At 50.3% G+C, this 24918-nt stretch overlaps 1 protein-coding gene across 1 annotated transcript; it reads right to left on the bottom strand.

The window, feature by feature from the left end:
- SIRPA (signal-regulatory protein alpha) lies at positions 1-23736 on the bottom strand. The gene is made up of 7 exons (XM_011975439.1): positions 23358-23736; positions 16773-17090; positions 15844-16176; positions 13653-13766; positions 10627-10651; positions 3643-3694; positions 1-1101 (listed from the first exon to the last, which is right to left on the bottom strand). Exons 1-7 carry the CDS (start codon positions 23734-23736, stop codon positions 853-855), a joined length of 1470 nt encoding a protein of 489 aa, XP_011830829.1. The 3' UTR covers positions 1-852.
- Positions 23737-24918: the final 1182 nt, after the last annotated feature.

Genomic DNA, 24918 nt, shown 5'->3' with positions numbered 1-24918 from the left:
TCACGTTGCTGTTGTTTTAAGAAAAAAACAAAACAAAACACCACAGATCAAGTTTTCTAACACCTCAGTTTCAAGATTGCACGTTTCACATTTCTCAGTAATTTACAGGCGTCCACAGCGAGATGTTGCTTAGTGCTAGCTGGAGGGGCAAGCTCAGGTCTAGAAGGGAGAGATGGGTCTGGGTGGAGCAACGCAGTTGGGCCCCAGGGAGTCTTGGAGAGACCCAAGGAAGCGGAGGGTTTTGTCTCCAGTCCTTTGGGAGGGGTCCTCCCCTCCTCCAGGACTCATGGCTCTTTAGCCTAGGGATGGGGGAGGCCAGGACTGTTGGCAGCAACCTCACCAAGTCTGGATATGGGTTCCAGAGATTTTTTTCCAGCTTTTCCATGGAAGGGGCAGTTTGATCTAAAGGGGAAATCTTCCCCCCTTAAGCCCCAGTTGGGTGGGGGTGGTGGTGGTGGTGGTGGTGGTGGTCAGGGGGCCACCCTGGAAGCTCAGGCTTCGGAGCATCGGGGAGGCAGTTAAGGGTCTTCGAGACCCACGTGGTGATGGACGGAGGCACAAGAGTTCTTGGACCCCAGGCAGTTCTGGCCACTTCCCAGGTCGGTTCCCTGGCTGGTTTGGCACCATCAGCCTCCAGGTGTGTGGCAATGTGGGGGGAGGGGGCCGTGGCTGCCCAGGAAGTGCTGGAGAGCCAAGGAGGGGTGGGGAGAGAAGAGCCACCCTGGCCCCTGGGTCCCAGAGCCTGCACCGCCCCAGCCCTCTGGGAACTGGGTTGGCTGTGCTCATCACGGCGGCTCCCTGTGGGACAAGAAAGCACGTGGAGATGGGTGCTAGAGCAAACCACGGTCCCATTCACTTCCTCGGGACCTGGACGCTGGCATACTCTGAGAAGGATGGCTCGGGCTTGGGGGCCGGCTGCTTGGGGGTTCGGTTGAGGTGGACCATGTCCAGGTCAGCGTAGGTGAGGGTGTCCTCCGATGCGGGCTGCGGGCTGGTCTGAATGCTGGCATACTCTGTGTGGTTGTTGGGCTCCGCGGCCCGGGGAGCGGGCTTCTTCCCCTTGGGCAGGTTCAGGTCTGCATATGTGATATCATTTGTGTCCTGGATTTAAAATACCCAAAGAGAAAGTCATGAGAAGGTCATTCTAGAGGCCCTGGCCCACTCACTCAAACTAAATACCAAGTCTGGATGCTTCTGTGTCCTCTCGGCCCACACTGGCTCAGCCATAAGTCCTGTTCCCCTCATCTCTTGCCAACGTTACTTGCCTCCAGCCTTGCCCCTTCCCATCCACCCTCCTCCTCACCCTGCCTGAAGGGTCTTTCTGACCCACACAGTGTGGTCCCCTCACAGCCCCGCCTCAGTGTCACCTCCTCCCGCTCCTGCCTCCTCCAAGCCTGAACCACCTGTAGTCTTCGCCCATTTCTCATGTTCCTCCCTCTGCCAAGGGTGTCTGTCCTGCTTCTCCTTGTAACAAATCCCAATCCACCCTGTAAATTTCAGATGAAGCACGGCTCATCCTAAGACCCTTCCTGGCCCTCCCCTCTCCTGGCAGGGTCCAGGTTCCTTCTTTGTGCTTCCTCAGCCCATGTTTGTTTTCCATCACAGGACCCACCACCCAGGACCGTGTCTGTTTGGGGGCCTGAGTAGGTGCTGATGGTGATGTGTGTGGGGACATTCATTAATGTACGCATTTATTCTACAAATATTCACTGGGCATTTGTTATGATTCAGAAACCAAGGCTGGCACAGAAGAAGTCTGATTCATACTGAATAAATAAGATGGCAATAATTTCAGCTTCACTCAGGGCAAAGCTGGAGACAGGGAGACAGAGAACAGGGGCAGTATAAGAATGAGATCGCCAGTTAGCAAAGCGGGAAACATTCTGGAGTCACAAAGTCTGGGTTTGAATCCTGGTTCTAGCTCAGGGATTTTGAGCAACTCACTTAACCTCTCTGGGTCTCAGTTTCTCCATCTGTAAAGGGGGGATGATAATAGTGTCTACTGCCAGGGTTGCTGTGAGAATGAAATGAGATTATCCAGGTAAAGCGTTTAGAAAAGAGCCTGGTACATATTGAGCATCTGTCTTCAATAAATGTTCGCAATCATTAACCACTTAGCAAATCTGGATACCTCCCATGTGCTAATCCTATCAACCTGCCACTGCCACCTCAAAATCGCCCATCATGAATGATAAACTTTGCTTCCTCTGTGACCGGCCCCTGCGTGATAGAACAGAATAAAGCTACCACCAACCGGCACACCTCCTAGCTGGTGCACGGTAATGGCCCATTTCAGTTCTCAGGGCTTACAAGCAGCACACAACCACACAGATCACCCATCCACTCTTACCACAACCTACTTGGGAAGGATTATCTATTCCACTTTACAGCTGAAGACACTGAGACCAAGGGAGGTTAAATAAAGTGGACAAAGTTGTCCAGCTGGCAAAGAACCAAAGTGTGTTGGACTCTGCGGCTGTGCTCTTAGCACACAGCTCCTGTCCTGAGCCCTGTGTGCTCTCATTTACTTCTGTCTGGGAAATCCACATTGATAGCATGCAACTCCCTCCCTGGCCAGGGCTAGCACCTGGCACTGGAATCGCAGGCACTCTGCCAGTTGGGCCGTGACTGTCTGGCTGTCCAGTGCGTGGCACATAGTGGGTGCCCGGTAAGTCTCTGCTGATGTGAATTTCGTGTAGGTGTCCATGACCCGTTTTTCCACCATCATTTTTTTCCCCCAGAAGATTCCAGGAGGAAGTCCAGAAGTAGAATGACAGGGGAGAAGGTCTCCCTCTCTCATGACTGGAAATGGTTTTGTTTTTCCTAATTACTACCTGAGCTCATGTCCGGGGCTGCCGGGGTACCCCATCGGTCACAAGGGCAGGGCCAAGGCATTTTGGTCTACAAATGCTGTGCCTTTCACCAGCCCGACAACAGATTACATCTAAAAAGATGACAACTGCCTTGGAAATGTCAAGGACAGCTGGCGCACTCTCGTTCCGGGTTCAGAGCAGGACCTGTCTTGTTACAAGATGCTGAGGAGCCCTCTGCCTTCAAGGTCTGACAGCGTCAGCCGGTGATAAGCAGGGCTAGGTTTCTCAGAAACCACGTTGCCTGCAAAATCATCTCAGCAATGTTGACCAGAAACCTCCAGCTTGAGCAAGTGTGCCCTTGTGTGAGGTAATTAATGACATGGGGTCTTTCCATCAGCAAAGGTGGGAGAGGCCCTGGCAGGCTGGCTGTGCAGTTACAGCATAGAAAAGCCTGGCTGTGAGGAGGAGTGGGCAGTGAGCTGGGAGTGGCGTTCCTGGTAGAGGGATGGGTCTGGGCAAATGCACAGAGGTGGGAAGGCACAATCCACACTAAGGGAGCTGCAGCCTGACTCCAGGGCACCATTGTATAGGACGGATTGTGAATGGTGCCCCTGGGGAGTTGTGCAATGGGTAGCACTGAGTTAGGAGGCTGCAACAGCCACTGTTGGCTGCAGCAGAGAGAAGGAATATGCACAGGACATGGGGAAAGCTAGGAATGTAAGATCCTCCACCCTGCACCCCACAGGGAGTCTTAATTTAGAACCAGATCTGCAATTCCGGTTGATGTGAAGCAACCACGCCATGGAGTTTCCCAGGAAGGGCATCTCACCAAGGATTGTACCTGGGTTATTTCTCTGGCATTCTTCTCAGGCTCATGCAACCTAAAAAGGAAAGAGACACACAGATAAAAATACCCTCACTATCTAAAGTGCTCATGCAAATTGATAAGAATAACATTTAGGCTCCACTTTCTATATGGGTTGAGGACATGGATGAAGGACTCATAATAGAAACACAACTGCACATCAAATGTTTGGACAAAGGGGTCAATCTCATTAAAAAGGAATTGTAAACAATGCACTATCTTTTTTTTTTAACCTACTCTATTGGCAAGGATGTTTAAAAATTATAATACTTGGTGTTGGGGAAGCTATGGTGAAATGAACTGGAGCTTGCATACGTCGCTGGTGGGAGAGGCAAACCAGTACAATCCTTTTGGGAAGCAGCTGGCAAAATCAAGAGCTTGGAAGATGTCCTCATCCTTTTGACTCATAATTGCACTTTTTTTGGGGGAATTCAAAATATAGAAAACGCTTTCAACACAAAGGCATTTGTCAAGGGCGGGATGGGGGAGGTTTATATCTTAGGGTTCTGCCAATTGGGACTGGTTAGGGAAATTAGGATAAATCCACAGATAAAGATTTAAAAGGTTTATGAGGAGGTTTTTTTTTAAGTTACAAATGCTTACATTAAAATGATAAGTGAAAAAGGAAAATTCTCTGTGGGATTATCTCAATTATGAAAAATGTGTGGATAACACTGGAAGGAAACATAGCAAAATGCAAACTGCAGTGGTCTTTGCATGGTATTTTTTTTCTCCTTTTTAGTTTCCCATATTCTCCAAATGTTCTGTATTATAAACATCTATGTATCATCATTAAAGAAAGAAAAGAAAAAGACCAAGATGTCCAAGTTAATCAAAGAAGTTGTTCATGCACTTGCTTCTGTAATTGGAGGCCACGGCTTGACTCACTGGAGGGTCACGGTCAAGGTGATGAGCATACCAGAGCCACTGGCTTGGCAGAAGTTGTGTAAATTCTCAAGCCGGCAACCCCGGGGATGTTAGCATGGATAATGTCAGAAATGAGCAGTGGGGCTTGGCAGCAGGGTTATTAATGGATTTGGCATGAGTGCTTGGCTCCGAAAGCAGTTCTGAGACATGACAAGCCCCACGTGGCCACAGAAAGAACCCTCCAGGAGCAGGGCCACGTCCGCTGGGGAAGATCACACAGATCTGTCCCCACCCTACTGGCCTCCAGCCTTCCTGGAGCTCCCCACTGGCTGGCTGGTTCAAATCCAACTCATCGCCCTGCTCCGTGTCCCACGTGGCCTGGCGTGCTGCCTCCAGGCTAATTCACTGCCCTGTCCTCATGTACCCACTCATCTACCCACCAAATATTTCAGGGGGGGGTACATTTGATGTTATGTACTTCATGATTCAATAGCAGCATGAAGGACCCCCTTGATCATTTTTCTTCTTGGCTAACTTTCGTGTCTCCTTCAAGATTCAACTATGGTGTCACCTTGTGATGGCTCTGCCGACGGTGCTGGGCTGGCTGGGCTGCCCCTCCGTGACAATCTCAGATCTCCTGTCTATCTGCATATCTGGTTTCTATTGCTGTCTGCCTGCCTGCCATGCTTCCTCACCACATGTGCTCAAAAACAGTGACTTGGAATGAATGCCAGTCAGGCTGCCCCAGGGCCTTTGCATGCTTTGGGCTGCTGCCTCTTCATCTGCTTCAATCCTTTTCTTCCTTCAGATGCTATTTTAAACAGTCTTGTCTTGGAGAAATCTTAACTGAACCCCCAAACTCCATTCTCAAAACACTGTGTTCTTCTCTTTCAAAGCAATTTCAGACTACAACCAATTACCCATTTCCCCATATTTGTCTCTCCCCTGGATTTTCCTATTTCAGTGAATAGCTCTACCATTGCTCATCTTGTGCTCAGGCTGGAGAAGTAGGAGTCAGCCCTGATTCTTTTCTTCCTTTACAGTTCTCGTCTAATCCAACCTAGGGCTGGTCGGCTTCACCTCCAAATTATCCATCAAAGCCAGCCACCCCATCCTCTCCACCATCCTAACTCCCCTGATTCCCGAAGAACCTCCTCCTTGATCTCCCCACCTCTATTCCTGCTTCCCTGCCCTCCATTCTCCCTATCTCAAATGCATAAGTGATGTCATGCTACTTTTCTGCTCACAATGCTCAAGCCCTCTATAACCACTCCAAGGTGGTCAAGTGACACCAGCTCCAAGGCTCAGCCCGGCTGACTGCTCTAGGCTCCATCCCTCTCCTGTCTCTGTTCCGCTCCAGCTCCTCTGTCCTCCTCTGCGCTCTGTGCATGCATCTGACTGCTCCTGTCTCAGGGTCTTGGCACTGGCTGTTCCCTCTGATTGGTGTAGTCTTGTCCCAGATATTCCCATGGCTGGAGTCTCCTCATCCTTCTAAATGTCACCTTGCAGATAAGCCCTCCCTGCTCACCCAAGACCTTACCTCCTTGATCTGCTCTATCCCTTACCTGGCTTCATTGTATTTAGTCAGCAGCTGTACCACATCCTTTATTAACTTTCCAGCTTGTCTGGTAACCTGTCTCCTCAGCGGACCATCAGTTTCACACAGGGAGGAACTGGGCCAGTCTCATTCACTGCTGAAGCCCCAGCACCAAGAACCGGGCCAGTCTCATTCACTTCTGAAGCCCCAGCACTAAGAACTGGGCTGGCACATCATTAGCAGTCCATATGTATTTGTTGAATGAATGAATGAATGAGTGAGTGAATGAATGAATGAAATCTTTCTCACTGGCTCTTAAGTGCCATGAGACCAGGGGTGGGCCTTTTCTCCTCCCCTTTGCAACTCCCAGCTCAAGGCCTGGCACTGAGTTAGGCTCAGTCCAGATGAATAAATGAAAGACTCAGGGAAGCCCTAAATATTCCAAGAATAAATGCAGTGAATGTCTGACAAGTGAATAAATGGCTGATTGAATGAACCCTAGTGCCCAATTAAGGGAGCAGAGAGACACGTTTTTCTCTCGTCTGAGCTGGGGAAGATTACAGACAATGTTCTGTCTGTACATTCCTAACCCAGGGAGTTAGAGAGAGCCAATCCCTCCACCAGCCCTGCAACCTGAAGAACCCTTTGAGCTCAAAGTGGCAGCCTCCCGGCTTGCAGCCTCCCTGAGGTGCTCGGCTGTTACTCACACCAACGTCCTCTGGAAAGTGTCTGATCCCAGCAAGCCAAAGCCGAAGCCGGCTGAGGCATGGGAAACCACCATTAGCACTCACTAGCTATTGCTTTGGTTTAGAGAGATGAAAGGGAGCAAGTGATCTCATGGCTCCCTTGGTAGGCTCACGCTGGAAAAATAAAAAACAGGCAGAAAACGGTTGGTTTCTCTGGGGAAGAAGAAATAGACAGCAGGAAGCATGGGAACAGTCATGAAGGCACCAGCTTTCGTGCAAGAGATGTCAAGGCTGAAGTCATCATTCTGGTGCTTCCTAGCCGCAGGACCTTGGGAATGTCATGACTTCTCTGGGCCTCAGTTTCCTCAACCATAGGATAGGGAACAATAAGAACCTGATAGAACAGCAGTTCTCAAAGTGTGGCTTGGGAAGAACAGCATCAGCACCACCTGAGAACTTGTGGAAATAGAGATTCTCCATCAGGGACTTTGAGGGTGGGGCCCAGTAAGCTGTGTTTTAACAAGTCTTTGGGGATTCTGTAACACACTCAAGTTTGAAAACCACTGTTCTATAAAATTGGGATAGTGATAAATCATAGGGTTTCTGCAAGAATTAAAGTCACAATTGGGCTAATATACATAAAGGCATAGACAGTGCCAGGAGCACAATAAGTACTCAATAAATGGTAGCTGCTAATGATGCCATTATTATTGACAATGTCCTATTCTTCCAGAAACTCATTGTCTAATCAGGGAGGTAAGACAAGTAAAAAATAATGACAACAGGGCGGGGCGCAGGGGCTCACGCCTGTAATTCCAGCACTTTGGAAGGCCGAGGTGGGTGGATCACCTGAGGTCAGGAGTTCAAGACCAGTCTGACCAACAAGCAGAAATCCTGTCTCTATTAAAAATACAAAATTAGCTGGGTGTGGTGGTGCATGCCTATAATCCCAGCTACTCAGGAGGCTGAGGCAGGAGAATCATCTGAACCCAGGAAGCAGAGGTTGCAGTGAGCCGAGATTGTACCATTGCACTCCAGCCTGGGCAACAAGAGCAAAACTCTGTCTCAAAATAAATAAATAAATAAATAAAATAATAGTAACAACAAAAACAAAAAAGAGAGATCCTTCTAGATGGGGCTGTGTAGTCACTAGGAAGCAGTATTTTAGGGATTCAGAGAAGGCAGAGTGGGAAGTGCTACAGTGGTTTAGGATGGCATTCATTCACTCATTCATTCATCCACTCACTCATTCATCCATTCATTCATTCATTCACTCATTCATTCATTCACTCATTCATTCATTCACTCATTCATTCATTCATCTGTTCATTTGTTCATTCAATAAACCTTTACTAAGCACCTATCCCATTCCAGGCATGGTGCCAAGTTTAGCAGCTATTTGCAGTGAACCTTAGGGACATGGGCCCTGGCTTCAAGGAGTGGGTTATGAAATGGGACAGGTGCAGAGACACCTTGAACACACCAGGTGTCCATGCTGGGGCACCAGGAAGGTTCACAGGAAGCCCCCCAACTCTGGAGGATGTCATGCCCTTGCTGACCTCAGGAGGAGCAGGAGGTGACCAGGTGACAGGAGGGGTCCCACTCTAGCTACCATATTGCATAACTCCAGGGGGTGCCATTCACAGAGCCCACTGTGCCTGCCACCCCTGGAGCTGGGGGACCCTGGGTAGTGCATGAGCAGGGGCAGGGAGCACACCTCAGCAGACAGGGCAGTGTGCAAGGGGGAGGAGGAGAGTGAGGGCCCAGCCTCTGGGGGAGGGGAGGAGCACAGTGTGGTTGAGCCGTGAAATGTGAGGACAGGGGGTAGAAGGAAGTGAAACTGTTCAAGGCAACTGGACCACAAGGGGCCCAGAAGCCTCAGGGAGGCATCTGGACTTTATCTGGAGGGTCAGGGAGAGCCACTGAAGGTTTTTTGGGCAAATGATAGAAACGAGTCTTGCCCTTGGAAGAGTGTCCTAGGTGTGGGAGTGTGACAGGCACAAGCACGACAATAGGAAAACACACGTGCCCAGAAGGCAGTGAAGAGCCTAGTTTTGCTGGAGAGGTGGCTCTGCTTGTTCGGGGGAGGAGAAGGCCAGAAGGTTGGGCAGGGCTCAGACCAGGAGGGCCCCTGTGGAGATCAGAGCAAGAAGCAAGGCTTTATCCCAAGAGTACCTTGGACTCACAATGCTGGGCAGGAGCGGGGCACCCGATGCGTCCCAGAGCCTTCTCTGGCAGAAGAGCTGCTCCTGCTATATGCAACTGCTTTGCCTGGTATTTGCCCCATCACTCCACCCATCACCTGCACCCCCCAACTCAGGATACAGCACTCTATTGCCCCCAACCTTGAGGTGGTCCTTAACCCTACAGTCAATCTATCAGCAAGTCCTCTTGGGTCTACCTTCAAAATATATCTAGAATCTGAGCATTTCTCAGGCTATCCCACCACTTTGGTCCAGGTCACCATCTTTTCCTGCCTGGACTGGGACCGCTACGGTCACCTACACACCCTCACCTCCTGTAGCATGGGCTCCACATGTAGCCAGGTGACACTTTTAAAACAAAAGTCAGATCATGTCCATCCTGTGGTTCTTCATCCCACTGGGGATAAAATCCCGAGTCCTTCTAACACCCACAGGCCCCACTCCAGATCATCATTTCCTATTGTGTAATTCTGGAACCCAGAAAGCTCTAAACAATCGAAAGACTGGCACTATGCAGTTGCTGGCAAAACCTGGTCTGAACCAACACAAAGCTATTTATAGTTTTATTTATCACCCTTAGCACGGATGTCTACATGGTTCTATGCAGATAGGTTCACATGGCAGATTACGGTGTGCTGCCTCTGCTCTGCTGGGGATGAAGATCAGAGGCCTTCCAAAAAGCTGATAAAGGCTTTTCACAAAATGGTTCATAATAGCTCTTGCTACAGGGGCATCTGCGAAGGACAACAAGATGCCGAGGACCTGCATCTTCCTGACCTCATCTTCTTCCTCTCCTTCCCTCTGGCCTAGCACACAGGCCTCCTCTCTGGCCCAGCATGCTCCTCTCCATCGTAGCTCACTAGTTTCAGGCACCTGCTTGCATCCCCTTTTCAGAGGCAGTCCCTTCCACTGCCTAAGACAGCCCCCCACCATTCACCTCCATCCCCTTGCAGGGTAGGAGTTGTCGCCACCTGATATGACACCATGAATCACTTTATTTCTGCGTTTATGCCTGTTTCTCTCGCCGGCGTCTGAGCCCCATGAAAGCCTGGGCTGATTCTTGTTTACTGCTGTATCACCAGCTGGTCCTAAGCAGGGCTGGCACACAGTAGGGACTCAAGTCACTAAAAATGTGAATCAACAAACTAAAGTGCCATCGGTGACGTAACGTCACTGCCTGAGCCTCTGACCAGGCTGTGAGCTTGCAGAGGGCACAGATTCTATCCAACTCATCCCAGCATTCCAGGGCCACAGCACGCCAAGGTACTCAATAAATATTTACTAAACAAAGGAAAGAGTAAAGTATACAACTTGGATGTGGGAGGATGCATCCGGTGGCGCGTGCAGGATGTCTGTGAGGACAGAAAGCCCGGGAGGTCTCTGCCCCAGTCCACGTGGAATTAGACAAGGGTCTCGTTGTCTGGGGAGAGCAGGCAAGAAATCAGCGCCTCTGTGCACCAAAATAAAACCCCTCATTTGGGACAATAATTAAAAACAGCATGACCCAGTGCAAGGAGATTACAGAGGAGAGAAAGAGACATGTTGACCAACACATCGGTGAGGTCAGTGGACGTGGATTATGCTTCATAGTCTGGGGGGCTGTGAAACAACCAAATAATAACTTCAAGAGGATCTGGACCAATGATGCACTTACCTTGTAGAGGAAGTGGAGCCCTGGGCTGAAAGACAAAAGAAACAAAAGCCTGTTGTTTAACTAGAAGCACACTTTTCTTATGTAACTATTTTCTGGAGAAAGGTTTGCCTCCAGGGACATGGAGAGGAAATACTGTAATCACATCCTTGGAACCACAGGAGACCCCCGTGCCCACCCAGTGGGCATCCTCTTCCACCAAGGAAGCCTGTGAGGGAGTAAGCTAGATGGTCCTGCTTTTCCACTTGCGGAAGCTGCCAGGGGTCCAAAAGCAGTCTTCAGCCTGGGAGGGGACAACTGCCCTACCTCTGTCTGGGTCTCACCTCCGTTCAACCACAAACCTCAGTGGAGACCCTCCAGTAAGCCTAGTCCCATTCAGTGCTCTTCGTGGCTTGAAAACAGATTCTAGCAGGGCTGCAAATCGGGGATCAAGTGTGAACCCCGGGTCTGCTACCCATTCACTCACTGTGTGACCCTGGGTGGGTCACTTCCTCTCTCTGAGCTTCTATAACTTGCAGGGTTGGGCTGAGCATCCATTTATTTACATGCCACCACTTTCCAAAAAAAGGATCTTGGAAGGAAAGAAAATGTCCATCTGGTTTAGAGGTTTTAAACCTGTGATATGGGGTAACCCACAGAGAAGCCTCCAGGGTTCAGCAGCCATTTGACTCCCATTTTGCTGTAAAATTGTAATTAAAAGCAACATGCACACCCAAATGCACTCTGCACCGCACTTTAATAGGCTGGAGGCTGCCACAGTGCAAGAATTCTTGCTGCCGGGTTAACGCTTGGTGCCTGGGCAGGTCCTGGATCTTCAGGTGAGGAGTACCTCAGTTGGAAGCTCTGCTCAGCACCGAACGTCTGAGTAGAGGCTGACAGGTTGCAAAGTGCTGGACACAAGTCATCTCTGGGAATCCAGTGACAGGACACCAGTCACCCCCCTTTTACACCAGAGACTAGGTGACTCCTCAGGGTCACACAGCTGGGTAGTGGTTGAGTTGAAATCAGGACATTTCACTGTCGGCATTGAGAGGCTGGGCAGACCCCTCCAGGGCCTAATGAGGGAGAAGGGGGGTCTAGTTATGATGGAGGGAGGTAGTGTGCAGGGTGGTCCTAGACGTGGTCCTTGGGTTTAAATTCTGGCCCCACCACCTCCTGGCTGTGAGGCCCTGAACAAGTTTTATAACTTTCCCACGCCTCAGTCTCCTCATCTGTAAAGTGGGGTTAGTAATGTCACCCATGAGGTCTGTGGTGAAGACTGACTGTTACTACAGGGAAAACCCTGTGAGCAGTTCCTGGCACATTGGAATCGCCGGGGGATACTAGCCGTCCCTGTCACTGGAGCCTGTGTTTGAGAGCTAGGCTCTGCACACAGACCCGCCACTTGGGCTGGGTGCCCTTTACCAGAGCTGCAGCTCTGCAAACTCCATTCCTCCTCTGCAACACCTAAGCCCACAGTAATGAGCTCACACGTGTCAGGAGCCTGGCAAGCTGCCTGGGGCTGAGACTCAGAAAGGATGGCCAGGATTTCACTATCGGCCGCTACGAATGCTTCATCCCATGGGATGGGTTGTCACCTTTGGTGGGGAAGGGACCTGCTTCCCCACCCAAGGAGTCCTCCTCCCTGTGTGGGGCTCTCCAGGAACTTTAGGGAACCCATTGGGTAGGCGTCTTGGTGGGACATCTTGCAGATTCTGGAGAAGCAGGGCCTGACTCCAACCCTCCCAGACAGGAGCATGAGGCTTGGCCAGTATCTCAGAGCCAGTCCAGGAGGGAGGGAAGCCTGGGAGGTAGAGGTGAAAGAGCTACCGAAGGGATGCGTGATTAGTGTACACTGTGCCCATCCAAGCTCAGCTGTGCCAGGCCACAGAAAGGCAGCTCGGGACAGCACTTGTCCCTTTGGAGGTGGTGGGTCACAACCAGCATTTTAAACAGAAAAAAGAATATGACAAAAAAGAAAGTATCAGTTTTAATTTTATATACAAAGGGTGTGTGTATGTGTTGGGTTGAGATGTGAAATGTATTTCTATCTCGTAATAAAAAAAGGTTGCAGAAATACCAGCTTAAAATTGTCATCTACAAGAGTGGGAAAAAGAACATGTATTTATGGCGATTCTAGAATGTGTCAGACCTGTTATTTCACATGGGCTTATTTGGATCTTGTAACTTCTCCAAGACAGGCATGGCTAAACCCATTTTACAGATGGGGAAACTGAGGCTTCTAGCGGCCAAATTGCTTAGCGGATATAACCAGGGTCTGGAACCCTGGTTTGTCTGACTTCCAAGTCAGAGGCCCTGCCACAGCAACAACCAACCCTCCCAACAACCAACACACACACACACAGACACAAGACACACATAACACATGCACACGAACAAGGGGAAGCTGTGCCCTGGGTTTGACCCTGTGCCCTCCTGCTGTGCAGTCAAAGACTATGCACCTTGCCCTGTGAGGGGGCTTTCTAGGGAGGTGGCTCATAGTTCCGGGCTCACATACAATATGGGTAATACTCAGGGCTAACATTTATTGAGCACTTGTGTGCCAGGTTACTTCCCTAACAGTTTCCATGCAATCACTTGTTAAGTCCTCCCAATCAAATGGTGGCGCTATTATCTCCATTCTCTCTGGCCTCCTGTCCAGGGGCTGGTCATGTAACCTAGATTTGTACCAGGAAAGCAGAAGTCTGCCGGGAGGCTCCTGGGAAAGACAATGTCCTCCCTGAGACAGGTAAGAAGAGTCCCTGCCTCCCCTCTTCCCAGGTTGGCAGCTCCCTTGCTCAGTAGTGGCCTCTTGAGGACATGGGGCCTGGGGCAGTGATGAGCATCTTGTAACCATGAGGAAGAAGCCACGGAGTGACTCACCCAGACTCTAACGTGGTGAGGCCACTGCCCCAGCCTCAGCACCACTACCTCTGGACTTCTTGCTACTGGCAGAAGATGATGTCCTTAACCCAAAACACCTAATGGCGTCTCCCTCTGAGGACAGTCCAGGGACAAACCTTTAGGGAGGAAGAGGGGAATGCACCCACCTTTCTTCTGTCTGATTCGGACGAGGTAGAGGGCTGCCATCAGTAGGGCCACCAGCAAGGTGCACACCACGCCCACCACAATATAGATGTTCCGTTCATTAGTTCCAGTATTCTCTAGGGACCACATGGAATAGAGGCTTCACGTATGCAGATTAAAAACAGAGAAAACCAAACCCACCACAGCATTTCACCACTAAGCAGGCATCATTAGCTGAGAACATCTGGCTGGGCCTTCTCAGATGTCTCGAGTCACATGGGCACACTCACGGGTCCGTACACACTTGCCCACGAGGCTCATCCATGAACAGTACAAAAACCATGCTGAGGTGCCAGGGGGGAATATATTTGCTGCTGACAGCTACAGAGGAACCCCTGCTGCAGGATACAGGCAGAAATCTCACTCCTGAGGAACAGAAACGTTCCTTCTCATCTGGAGTGAACCACAGAGCGGTCACGAGGGTACCCCAGATCCACTGGAAACTGAATCAACAGCTGGAAGAAGGGGCAGTGTGGCTACCAGGGTCTGCACAACTCAGGGGCTCACCACTGATCTGTGCCCAGCACCTGGGCTGTCACACTGGGCTCAGGAGTTAGCACAGGGGCTCTGAAGCAGGACTCCTGAAATGACAATGGAGGCTTGGCTGCCCAGGGCAAAGGTAAGGGGGTCGTAGACTAGAACACAGTGGTTCATCAGGAGCAGGGCTCTAAGCCACAGAAAAGTGCTTTCAAATCAATGCCACTAAGTAGCTGTGTGACCCTGGGCAAGTCAGTTAAACCGCCCTCCAAACCCTGGCTGCTGCTTCTGTTATTGGGGCCAACGGTCATCTCTACCTCATTGGCTAAGTAAGGATTATATAACCAACCAACCAACCAACCAACCAACCAACCAACCAACCAGCTAACCAATTAACTCTTTCATCCTGTTTCACTCAAAAAGCATTTATTGAGTGCCTACTGTGGCCAGGCCCTGAAGCTACAATGCTGAGCAAGATAATTACGGCCCCTACCACCTGAGACTCAGAGCTGAGAGGTCATGAAGCTCATCCCCTTCAGCACAGCTACGAGCAAGTGGAGGCCCAAAGAGGCACTGACTTGTCCAAGGTCACACAGCAAGTCTGCGACACAGCTGGCATGGAAAGCCACACATCTTGTCTCCCGATGCCCTATACATCCTAGGAAAACCTGGCACTGGCCAATGCCCTACAAGTCCCATGAAAACCCAGCATTGGCTGATGCCCTACATGTCCTACGAAAACCCGGCATTGGCCGATGCCCTACATGTCCTATGAAAACCTGGCACTAGCCGATGTCCTACACGTCCTATGAAAACCTGGCACTGGTGAAACCAAACGGTCACTTTGACACAGCCCCAAGGCTCTCTTTTAGAGCTTCCCTGAAGGGTGCATGAAGGACATAAATGGCTTCTATTACTAATCCATGCAAGGGTTCTACTGTGTACAGGGCATCAGCCACATTGATAACAGGTGATGAAATATTCCATGGCTGCATTGAAATGCCAACCAGGTGCCACCATTTGCAAACAGAAGAGATGTACACCAACACCATGTTGCAGGGGCTGAGAAAATGATACCTTGACACCCTCACACTCTCTCAGGGGAGTGACAGCATTATCTCCTCCTTACATGAGTATGCCCTTTGGCCTAAAGTGTTCCTTGGGCAATCACACAGAAATAATCACATGTGGGATGGAACATGTACAAGGATGTTCACTGAAGCACTGACTGTACGTGAGACAAGCTGCAAACACCCTGAATGACTCCACCCCGGCTTCCAGTGGGGCAGGCTCCCAGTTGCAGCCAGGCAGATGAGGCAGAGGCTAGAAAGAGTAGGGAAGAGGGGCTGGGCCAGTGAGGAATGGGGAGCGTGACAACTATCAGGTGAAGAAGGCAAGATGCAGGACGCCATGAACAGATGGGCCCCCTCTCTCCCTCTTTCCTCCTGTGATATAAATCTATGTCAAAAGATCTATCAAGATGTGCATCACACCCTTACCAGTGGTGACTCTTGGAGTGTGGGATTTGGGGAAATGGAGCTGACATTAAAATTCTACTTTATATTTATAGACTTCTAGATTATTCTATAATAAGCAGGAATTACTACTTTTAACATTTAAAAAACCCACAAAACTAAAAGTTTAAAAGAGCTGGGTCAGCTGAAATAGAGGCCTCACCAGCGGCGGTATTTGAGCCCTGCTCCTTCGGGTGGGCTGAGACCTTCACGGAAAAGCTTTTGTTCACCGCTGGCTGCCCGTCATGCTCCACCTGGCAGGTGAGCTTCACATCATCCCTATGGGCAGACACATTCACCAGGAACCAGCTCGTCCAGTTATAGGTGCCATCCTTGTTCTCTGGAAGGGCTGAGGCCATTTCTGTCCGGGACACGTTTCCGTTCTCCAACCAGGTCAGCAGTAGTCTCTGGGGGTAGAACTTCGTCACCTGGCAGGTGACATTCACCTGGTTGTCTGCCCTCATGGACTGTTGAGTAACCTCCAAGAAGGGTGGAACTGAAACAGCACAGGGCAGAAGCTGTGACCTTGTGGCACAGACAGATCACAGGGAGGGCTCCATAACGTAGCTCCCACCACCACGGTGAGGGTGTCACCAGGACAGTGCTAGGCAGGCAGCACGTGCTCAGACATTGAGGGTGCTCTTTGCATATGAATGAAATTACTAAGTACAATGCCCAGCACACAGTAGGTGCTCAAGGACTGGTAGCTCCTACTAGGCTAAGAATGGGTGAAATCTATAAGCACCACCCCTGGCATGCAGTTGGAATGTTACAACTGTAGCAAAATAAAGAAAACCACCAAGCACATAGAGGCTTAGCTCATAGTAGGTGCTCATTAACTGTAGTTGCTATTGGTGAAATAAATGAAACTGCGAGCGCAGTCCTTGCCACCCGGTGGGTGGTCACCTAGCCACTGCCATTAAAATGTTAGTAAGTGACCGGCACATCTAGGGGCATGGGAGGTGGGCAGTTAGGAATTTAGGTTCTAGGCATTTCAAGCCCTGGAGCGAAAGTAGAGTTGGATGGGTGGAGGGTGGTGGGGAACGGGCTTGGCAGCCAGGTGTGGGCTTGGGCTGGGTAAGGGTCTTCTACCTCGGATGGCCTCAGACAAGTTGGCAGTCCCACGAAGAGGGTCCCCCTGCAAGGTGACGTGGGCCACCTCGCAGATGACTTGAGAGTGAACGTCTCTGCGGGTCAGCACCACCCTGGCTGTGCTGCGGATGCTGTAGGACACGCTCTTTCCTGCGGGGTCCACGCTGGTCTGGAAGTCTGAGAGCTCGTTCCCATTTTTGAACCATTTCAGGGTGATGTCTCTGGGAGAGAAGCCGTGGGACTCGCAGGTGAAGCTCACTGTGTGCTCAGCTGTGGCCCTCACTGCGGGGCCCGATACCACAGGGGCAGAGGGTTTGGCTACAAAAGGAGCATCGATAAACAGGAGACATGACTGAGATGACAATCACTAACGATAAGCGTGTGACACGTTAAGAACCTTCTGAGACATTATTTTTTATCCTTCCAATAATGTGGAAGGATTAATGAGGGTGGTGTCCTCATTCTCATTTTACAGAGCAGGATGCAAAGGCTGGGAGAGGTGAGGTCAGACAGTGTAGGGGCAGGGCCCAGAGGGAAGTCCAGGCCTGAGTTCAAACTTCTCCACTCCACACAGGGTGATTTCCACCAATTTGGGCACAGGATCAAAATTAACGATCCATCTCATCCTTGGTATTAACTCTTTCTACCCTGCCCCCCCCCGGAAACAGTGCCAACCCCAGAGAGAGCATTTATAGAGGTCAGTACAGGGAGTAAGCAGCAAAGTGGCACCACCCTGACAGCTGGAACCAGGCCGCTCAGCCCATGAGAGGGGCAGCCCGGCACACCCAGGTCCTTGTCTGTAAAACGGGACAGCAGCATTTCTCCTTCCTGGGATGCAGCGAGGATTAAATGAGGCAACAGAAGCAGTTTTGCTTTGGATAAACAGAAGATGCTTCACAAAAATAAGCAAAAACAGATCTAACTTTAACCCAGACTTTATTCATATCCAAAGCTCTCTCTTCAGGTATTTATGAATTTACTTCATATTTTTCATTTTCTCCACAAATATTCCAGCAGGGGCTAATCTGTGCCAAGCGCTACATTTGGAAGGAAGGAATACTTTTCTGAATCTGGGGTCTTCTTTGGGGTCAGCTTTGGATAGATATTAAAGATCATCAAGTGTGGAGAAAGCCAAAGGGGTTAATTTCTTAATTATCAATAATTGCACAGACACAGGGCGCCCAAGCAGGCAGAAGCACTTCCTGGGTCCTGAAAGCACACAAATGGCTGAACCAGAACGTGGGCTGTTTCTCCCTGCAGATGGGCCCTAAACGTGTCTCCAAATTGCTAATTATTACCTTGTGCCTCCTAGCGCAGTCACCAGGAAGCACATATCACACATACTCGCATTTGTAAATATTAACTTGCTCCCTAACACCCGTCAAACATTTTGAGGGCACAGTAAGGAGGGTGTCATTTGAAGAAGTCAAGTCATCGAGGCCAGCAGCCTGGATGTCCCCACAGGGCTGAGGGGCTGCAATCAGTTCTCATTTATCCAGGGCTTCTCTGGAGCTGGACACTGGCTGCTCCCTCCATGCCCCTCAGCTCGTTAATCCTCGTTCCATCTCTGTGAGGGGATCCTCGTGTGAGCCCCTTTTAGGACGAAGCTCAGAGAGGCCCAGGGCCAAAAGTGGATACAAACCCCACCCTGGTAAGATGAAGGAGGTTGAATGCAAGCACAGAGCCTGGTATGTAGCAGGTGCTTAATAAATGACCCCTGTGCCTGTTATCAGGGGGTCTGGTCATTACTGCTTCTGAATCTACACATTTATCCTTTAGGCAGCAGAACAAAGCAGAGCGGAAACACCAAGAAAAGGCTCAAACCCTGCTCCCTGCAGCTCATGACAAACCCAAATGATAAAAGGAGCAGAAACCACCAAGTGAGGATTCTCTCCCCTTTTCTAAACAAGCCCCTCAGGAAACAAGTTTGGCGAATTGGCTTTCAAAACACAAACAAGATCACAGGCGCCTCCCTCCAGAGGAGCCATTTACGGAAGCTGGAAGCATTTTAAAGGAGGAGGGAACAGATTCCTCTGTGACAGCTTGGTGTGTCGAGGCAGGGTGGGTTCTGGGGCCGAACTGGAAGGATCTGCTGGGATTCCGGCGGTTGTTTAGACACAAACATTTTCAAGATAGAAGGTTCCCCCGCCCTGAGGTTGGATCTGAGCAGGGCTTTGTCTGGGGCCCCTACCTTGGCCCCTGTAGGCCCGTATTATAAGAGGGGGTCTGGCCAGGCCACTGGGGCCTCCAAAGAGCTGTCCCGGGTACATGTTGTTCAGAAGCATCCACAGCCTGAAAAGCTCTTCTCCCATCTGGCACCACAGAAGACCGTCTTTTCCAACTTGTCCTCTGTGACCTCCGGGTGTCTATCCCAGGGGTTCTTAGTTCTGGCTCTGTACTAGAATCTTCTGGATTAATTAAAAACTTTAGATGCCTAGGCCCATGTCAGGCCAATTGAAGAGGCATGTCTGCGGTAGAGCCTGGGATTGATTTCAAAGTTTCCCAGATGATCCTAAAGAGCAGCCAAGATTGGAAGCTACCTGAGCACACCCTAAGCACCGTTTCTACTTGAGGGCTGGAGGAGCACTAACCCATCTGAGGTTGCATGGCTTTGGCATTACAGAGCTCACATCTGTTGAACACTGACTGCAGGCCAAGTGCTGCCCTAAGCACTCTACAGGATTTAACTCATTCGGCCCCAACTCCTGGTCTGTGAGGCTGGTGTTATCACATACAAGTGAGGACACTGAGGCCCATGGTGGTGGAGTGCCTTCTCCCAGGTCACAGAGCCAGGAGGTGGCAGAGCTGGGATGTGGCACAGGCAGCTGGACTCTGGCCACGCTCTCCTAACCACAGTTCTGCAGGAGTTCAGGGACAACCTGAACACCGCCACCATTCGAGGCTCTGTGTACAACCTCTCCAATCCTCACAGCAATCATCATCACCATTTCACAGACAGGGAAGCTGAGGACTCAAGGGAAGCCAGGATTCGCCCAAGATCACATGATCTTAGGAAAACCCCATTGCTTACTAAGGTCTATCATCTCCTCAGGCTCACTGCATCCTCATAACATCCTGGAAAGGTTGGTACCATTATCAACATTCTACACATGGGGAAACTGAGGCTCAGCAAGGGGAACTGGGTTGCCCAAGGTAACACATCTTAAAATAACACCTTGATGGCAGGGCGCAGTAGCTCACACCTGTAATCCTAGCACTTTGTGAGGCCAAGGTGGGTGGATCACCTGAGTTCAGGAGTTCAGGACTAGCCTGGCCAACATGATGAAACACTGTCTCTACTAAAAATACAAAAAAAAAAAAAAAACAACTGGTTGTGGTGGTGGGTGCTACTCGGGAGGCTGAAGCAGAATCACTTGAACCCAGGAGGTGGAGGTTGCAGCGAGCCAAGATGGCGCCATTGCACTCCAGCGTGGGCAACAAGAGAACAAGAGTGAAACTTCATCCCATAAAAAATAAAATAACACCTTGATTTGGGGGTGTCTACTCTGCACTGGGTGATTTATACACAGGAACTCAAATCCTTTCCATTCTCCCAAAGGAGTCCCTGATTATCACCAAGGGCAGCAGGGCCAGATCCTCATCCTGGCACTCTCTCCTTTTATAACAAGTACTATGAAGGAAGAGCCATTTCTTGACCCTTTTACAGATAAGGACTCTGAGGCTCAGAGAGGATACCTGTGTGGTGAGCAAGTGGGGGAGCCAAGGTTTGATCCCCACCAGCCTGACTCACAGCCCCTGTCTCTGTAACACTCAGTTATGCGTGTCAAAGTGTGGAGAAATGCTCCACTCTTCTCATTCCGAACTCTTGCAGTTCTATAGCAATAAGCATAGGCTGAGGCAGGAGAATTGCTCGAACCCAGGAGATGCAGATTACAGTGAGCCGAGATCGCGCCACTGCACTCCAGTCTGATTCTACAGATGAGGAAACCGAGGCTGAGAAAAGCAAAGGCACTGTCTCCTCATCCCCCAAGTACCCAATGGGCATTTCCAGCATTCCCCAAGCTCTGGTGTCTATCAGTTGAGCAAGTGCCTGAACTTCATGAACCCTGACACTGACCACCACCTTCCCTTTTTCCCTTTGAGATCCTTGACTTCATGCAATTCTAGGGAGAAGCCTCCTGCCAGGGCACCCAGATCTGGTTACCCTATAGCCATAAACTGAAGTCAGTGGGCTCCTGACAGCCTGAGGGGAGAATATAAACTCTTACTCCAGTGAGCCCCAAGCACCCACCAGGAAATGACTCATCTCCTTATCCTTAGTCCTCAGCACCATGAGTAGATGAGCATGTGGTCTGCTGGGCTGCAGGAGGCCCAACTCTGCTCCATGGATGCTGCTCAGTGATGTGCAGAGACCTGTCCTTCAGGAACAGGTTCCCATATCATGAGACATCTGCAGGACCTTTCTGATGGGGGCCAGTCCCTCCTACTCCCATAGGATTTGTTGTTTTGTTTTTTCTTTCTTTTTTTGAGACAGAATCTTGCTCTGTCATCCAGGCTGGAGTACAATGGCACAATCTCAGCTCACTGTAATCTGCATCTCCTGGGTTCAAGCAATCCTCCTGCCTCAGCCTATGCTTATTGCTATAGAACTGCAAGAGTTCGGAATGAGAAGGGTGGATCATTTCTCCACACTTTGACAAGCACAGCTGAGTGTTACAGAGACAGGGGCTGTGAGTCAGGCTGGTGGGGACCAAACTTTGGCTCCCCTACTTGCTCACCACACAGGTCTCCTCTCTGAGCCTCAGAGTCCCTATCTGTAAAAGGGGCAAGAAATGACTCTTCCTTCATAGTACTTGTTATAAAAGGAGAAAGTGCCAGGATGAGGATCTGGCCCAGTTGCTGCTCCATGGCCTCCTCCTACCTCCCTCCTTTCTCATCCAGGGCATCATTTAGGCTGACAGCATCGCAAAGAGGAGTGAGCACTCTACTAGGAGTCAGCAGATGTGGGTCACACCTAGGCCACTTACTTGCTGTGACTGTCTAGGCACGGGATGCATCATCTGGGAACTTCAATGTCTCTTCCTGTAATATCTGCACAGTCAGGATAAAGCCACCCTCCCTGCCTATGTCCAGGGGTTGTGGGGAGACTTGATTGTTATAATGTCGAGGAGGGAAATTAGGCCATCTCCACACACATTAAAACACACACCCCCTCTGATCTAGCAATGGCACTTCCAGTGGGCGTCTCCCACCTGAGTAAGGTCACACATGTATAAGGTCATCCACTGCAGGACTGTTTCAATAGCTCAAGGTTGGGGACAACTTACGTATCCATCAATGGAAGACTGTAAAACACATCTGACATTTCCATAAGCTGGAGTATTCTGTAGCTATTACACAATGCAGCAGGTCTCCATCCTGATACGAAATCTCAGTATCGAATGCTAAGGCTTACATTTGGGAGAGGTTTTCCAATCACCAATGGGTCTAACGGTCTGAATGTGAGTATTCTGAACCTTTAGGAAACTGATGAAAAGGAGAAGTGCTGGCTCCCTGCTTAGCGGTTCTGTTCAAGGAGCTTTCAGTCAGCACCTGTGATGCACCAGGCTCTTCTGTGGAAACAATGTCTTAACACTGGGCAGGAACGAGCCTTCCCGGAATCAAATGTGGGCTCTAGTCCAGATCCTGTCACCAGCTGGTCCTGTGACCGTGGGCAAGGCCCCTGTCATCTCCTGACTTCAAGTTTCCACCTGTAACTAGGGTTTGGGCTGCATGGTCTGAGGGTCCTTCCTGCACTAATGTCCCAGGATCCGGAGTTAGAACGAGGATTCTGGTGCTCTGGCAGTAAATACAAAATGAACACCTTTGCTGCCTTAACTGAGGAACCCAAAGTCACCTAGAAGGGAGACCTCCTCCCTGGGGCGAGGGACATTCTATGATGACCCAGCTTTGTTCAGAGCCTTTAGTGACTGCATGAATCAGTCCCTAAACGATACAAGGGTTTTTCTAAAAGACCCACAGAAAATGCCCAAACCTCTGGCTTCTCCTCTTCACCAGGGCATTCAGATTAAACAGTAAATCTGTGCCTTTTAGGAATCTTCTCAGTTGATGTTTGGTGATGAAATAAAGGAAAGCACACCCCCGCTGCTCCCTGCCCTGGGTGGATTCTTATTGGAAGGGATGAGAACACAAGCTTGGTGGAGCCTGGCACACAGTAGGTTCTCAGGGAGTGCCTGTCGCATAGAGGAGACTCGGCCACACTGAGGGGGAAGTGCTCTCTGGAGGCAGCAGGCGAGCTCTGGCCCTGTGCCTGGGCAAGTCACTCTATCTGTCAGTTCCCTCATCTGTGGAACCAAAGGGCTGGGCCCAATTTGAAGAGGCCAGGGCCACAGAGCCAGGCAGATGAAGGATGCAGATGTTCCCACCCTTTACCAGCCGTGGAGCCTTGAGCAAATAGCATGACATCTCCAGGCCTCAACTTCCCTTATCTGTAAAAGGGGGAGACATTAATTCATGAAAAGGAACACCCACCACCACACCTGATTGTTGCTCTAAGAATGGAGGGTGTTATTATTGAGTTATTGTCACACATCAGGGGACAAAGGAGGCCCGTGCTGTACTCACCACGCACAGAGAGCTCAGTGCCTGCTCCAGACTTCAACTCCACGTCGGGGCTCCCTTTCCGGAACTTCACACAGTAGTAGGTGCCGGCATCTGCTGGGGTGATGTTACTGATGCGGATGGAAAAGTCCATGTTGTTTCTCTTTGTGGACTCTGAAACAGGTGTTACCCGGGGGAAGTGGCCTTCCTTCTGATGGTAGATTAATTCCCGGCCTGGTCCAGCTCCTCTGAACCACTGGATGGGCCCCACAGGGATCAGGGAGGTCACAGTGCAGTTCAGAGTGGCCGCCTCTCCAGCTGTGACTGACACGGACTTCTCAGGCTGAATCACCTGCAGCTCCTCCTCACCCAACACTCCTGGAAGGGAGCACAAAGCCGTCATTTTTTTTTTTTTTTCATCCTTACATGATCCTCTGTGTTGCCTCAAGTGTTTATCAATGACTTTCATCGACAGGGTGCACACCAGCAGCAGGCTGTGAGGTCAGTATACTGCATGTATTATCTCATTTAACCCTCACAACAAACCTGCAACATGAGCCTATATTCTAAGTGGGGACACTGAGGCACAGAAAGCTAAGTGACATGGCAGAGAGTGGGTTTGAATGCTTGGAACCTCTCTGGAAGAGTCACATCTGAGCTGGGCTCTCTAATTCTAATCTGAATGAGCCAGAAGGGAGCCTGTGTTCCAGACAGAGGCAACAGGCTGGGCAAAGTCTCAGAGAAGGGGGCCTGGCATGTGTGGGGCTCTACAAGGCGTTAGATTCTGTTTCCGACCTGGTCCAGGATGCAGGCCCTGAGAAGGGAGGCTGTACTCAGCGGTTTGGGCAGTAGGAGAATGTGGTTTGAGTTCTGGATCAGTGGCCTATAGCTGTGTCCTTGGGCCACCACTCAGGTGACTAAGAATATCCAATGTAGACTCATGCCAGTGTGTTTGAGTCCCCGCTTGGAGCCCAGGACTGAGCCTGGCTAGCAAAGTGCCACACAAATGCAAGAGCTGCCCTTAGTTTGCCCTTACTGCTCTCAGCCTTGGTTTCTTCATCTGTAAAATAGTTACTATGACCCCACCTCGATGGATCTCTGGGAGGATAAAACGAGCCAAGGCTGGGAGCAGTGTCCAAATGCAGCATCTGGTTTTTAGAGTCATCAGACCTGGTTTAAAACCTGGCTCGCCCTTTGTTCTTGTGGGACCTTAGTTTATCCATTGCTTTTGAGTCTCAGTTTTCTTATCTACAGGATGGGGAGAACACCCCCGAGGCCTCTGCTTTGTTCTGAAAAGAAAACAAGATCACACATAGAAGTCACTTAGCTGGGAGCCGGGCACTGAGGAAGATGTTGTTACCATACACTGAATAAACGAGGCGGCGGTTGTAGCTTAAACTTCACTCTCACCAACACCTGCTGATGCCCTGTGACCCAGGCCTCAATGTGATGGGGACACACTGGAGCTGGACCCAGTCCAGGCCTCAAGGGCTCCCAAATGGGTAGCTGGAAGGAGTTGTAGAGGTCAGCTGCAGGAGCCTGAGCTCCAATCACAGAGACTGGGGCACACAAGACAGGGACCCTG

The sequence above is a fragment of the Mandrillus leucophaeus genome, unplaced genomic scaffold, assembly GCF_000951045.1.
Source record: "Mandrillus leucophaeus isolate KB7577 unplaced genomic scaffold, Mleu.le_1.0 Scaffold101, whole genome shotgun sequence".
Taxonomy (NCBI): domain Eukaryota; kingdom Metazoa; phylum Chordata; class Mammalia; order Primates; family Cercopithecidae; genus Mandrillus; species Mandrillus leucophaeus.
The sequence above is the reverse complement of the archived record's forward strand: the minus strand, read 5'-3'. Positions and strand labels throughout refer to the sequence as shown.

Excerpts from the sequence above, each read along its gene's own strand:
- SIRPA (XM_011975439.1), bottom strand. The coding sequence starts at position 23,736 with ATGACGGCTTTGTGCTCCCTTCCAGGAGTGTTGGGTGAGGAGGAGCTG. Across the intron at positions 17,091-23,357 it reads CACTGAGCTCTCTGTGCGTG|CCAAACCCTCTGCCCCTGTG; the intron begins GTGAGTACAGCA and ends CTCCTTTTGTAG. Across the intron at positions 1,102-3,642 it reads TAACCCAGGTACAATCCTTG|GACACAAATGATATCACATA; the intron begins GTGAGATGCCCT and ends TTTTAAATCCAG.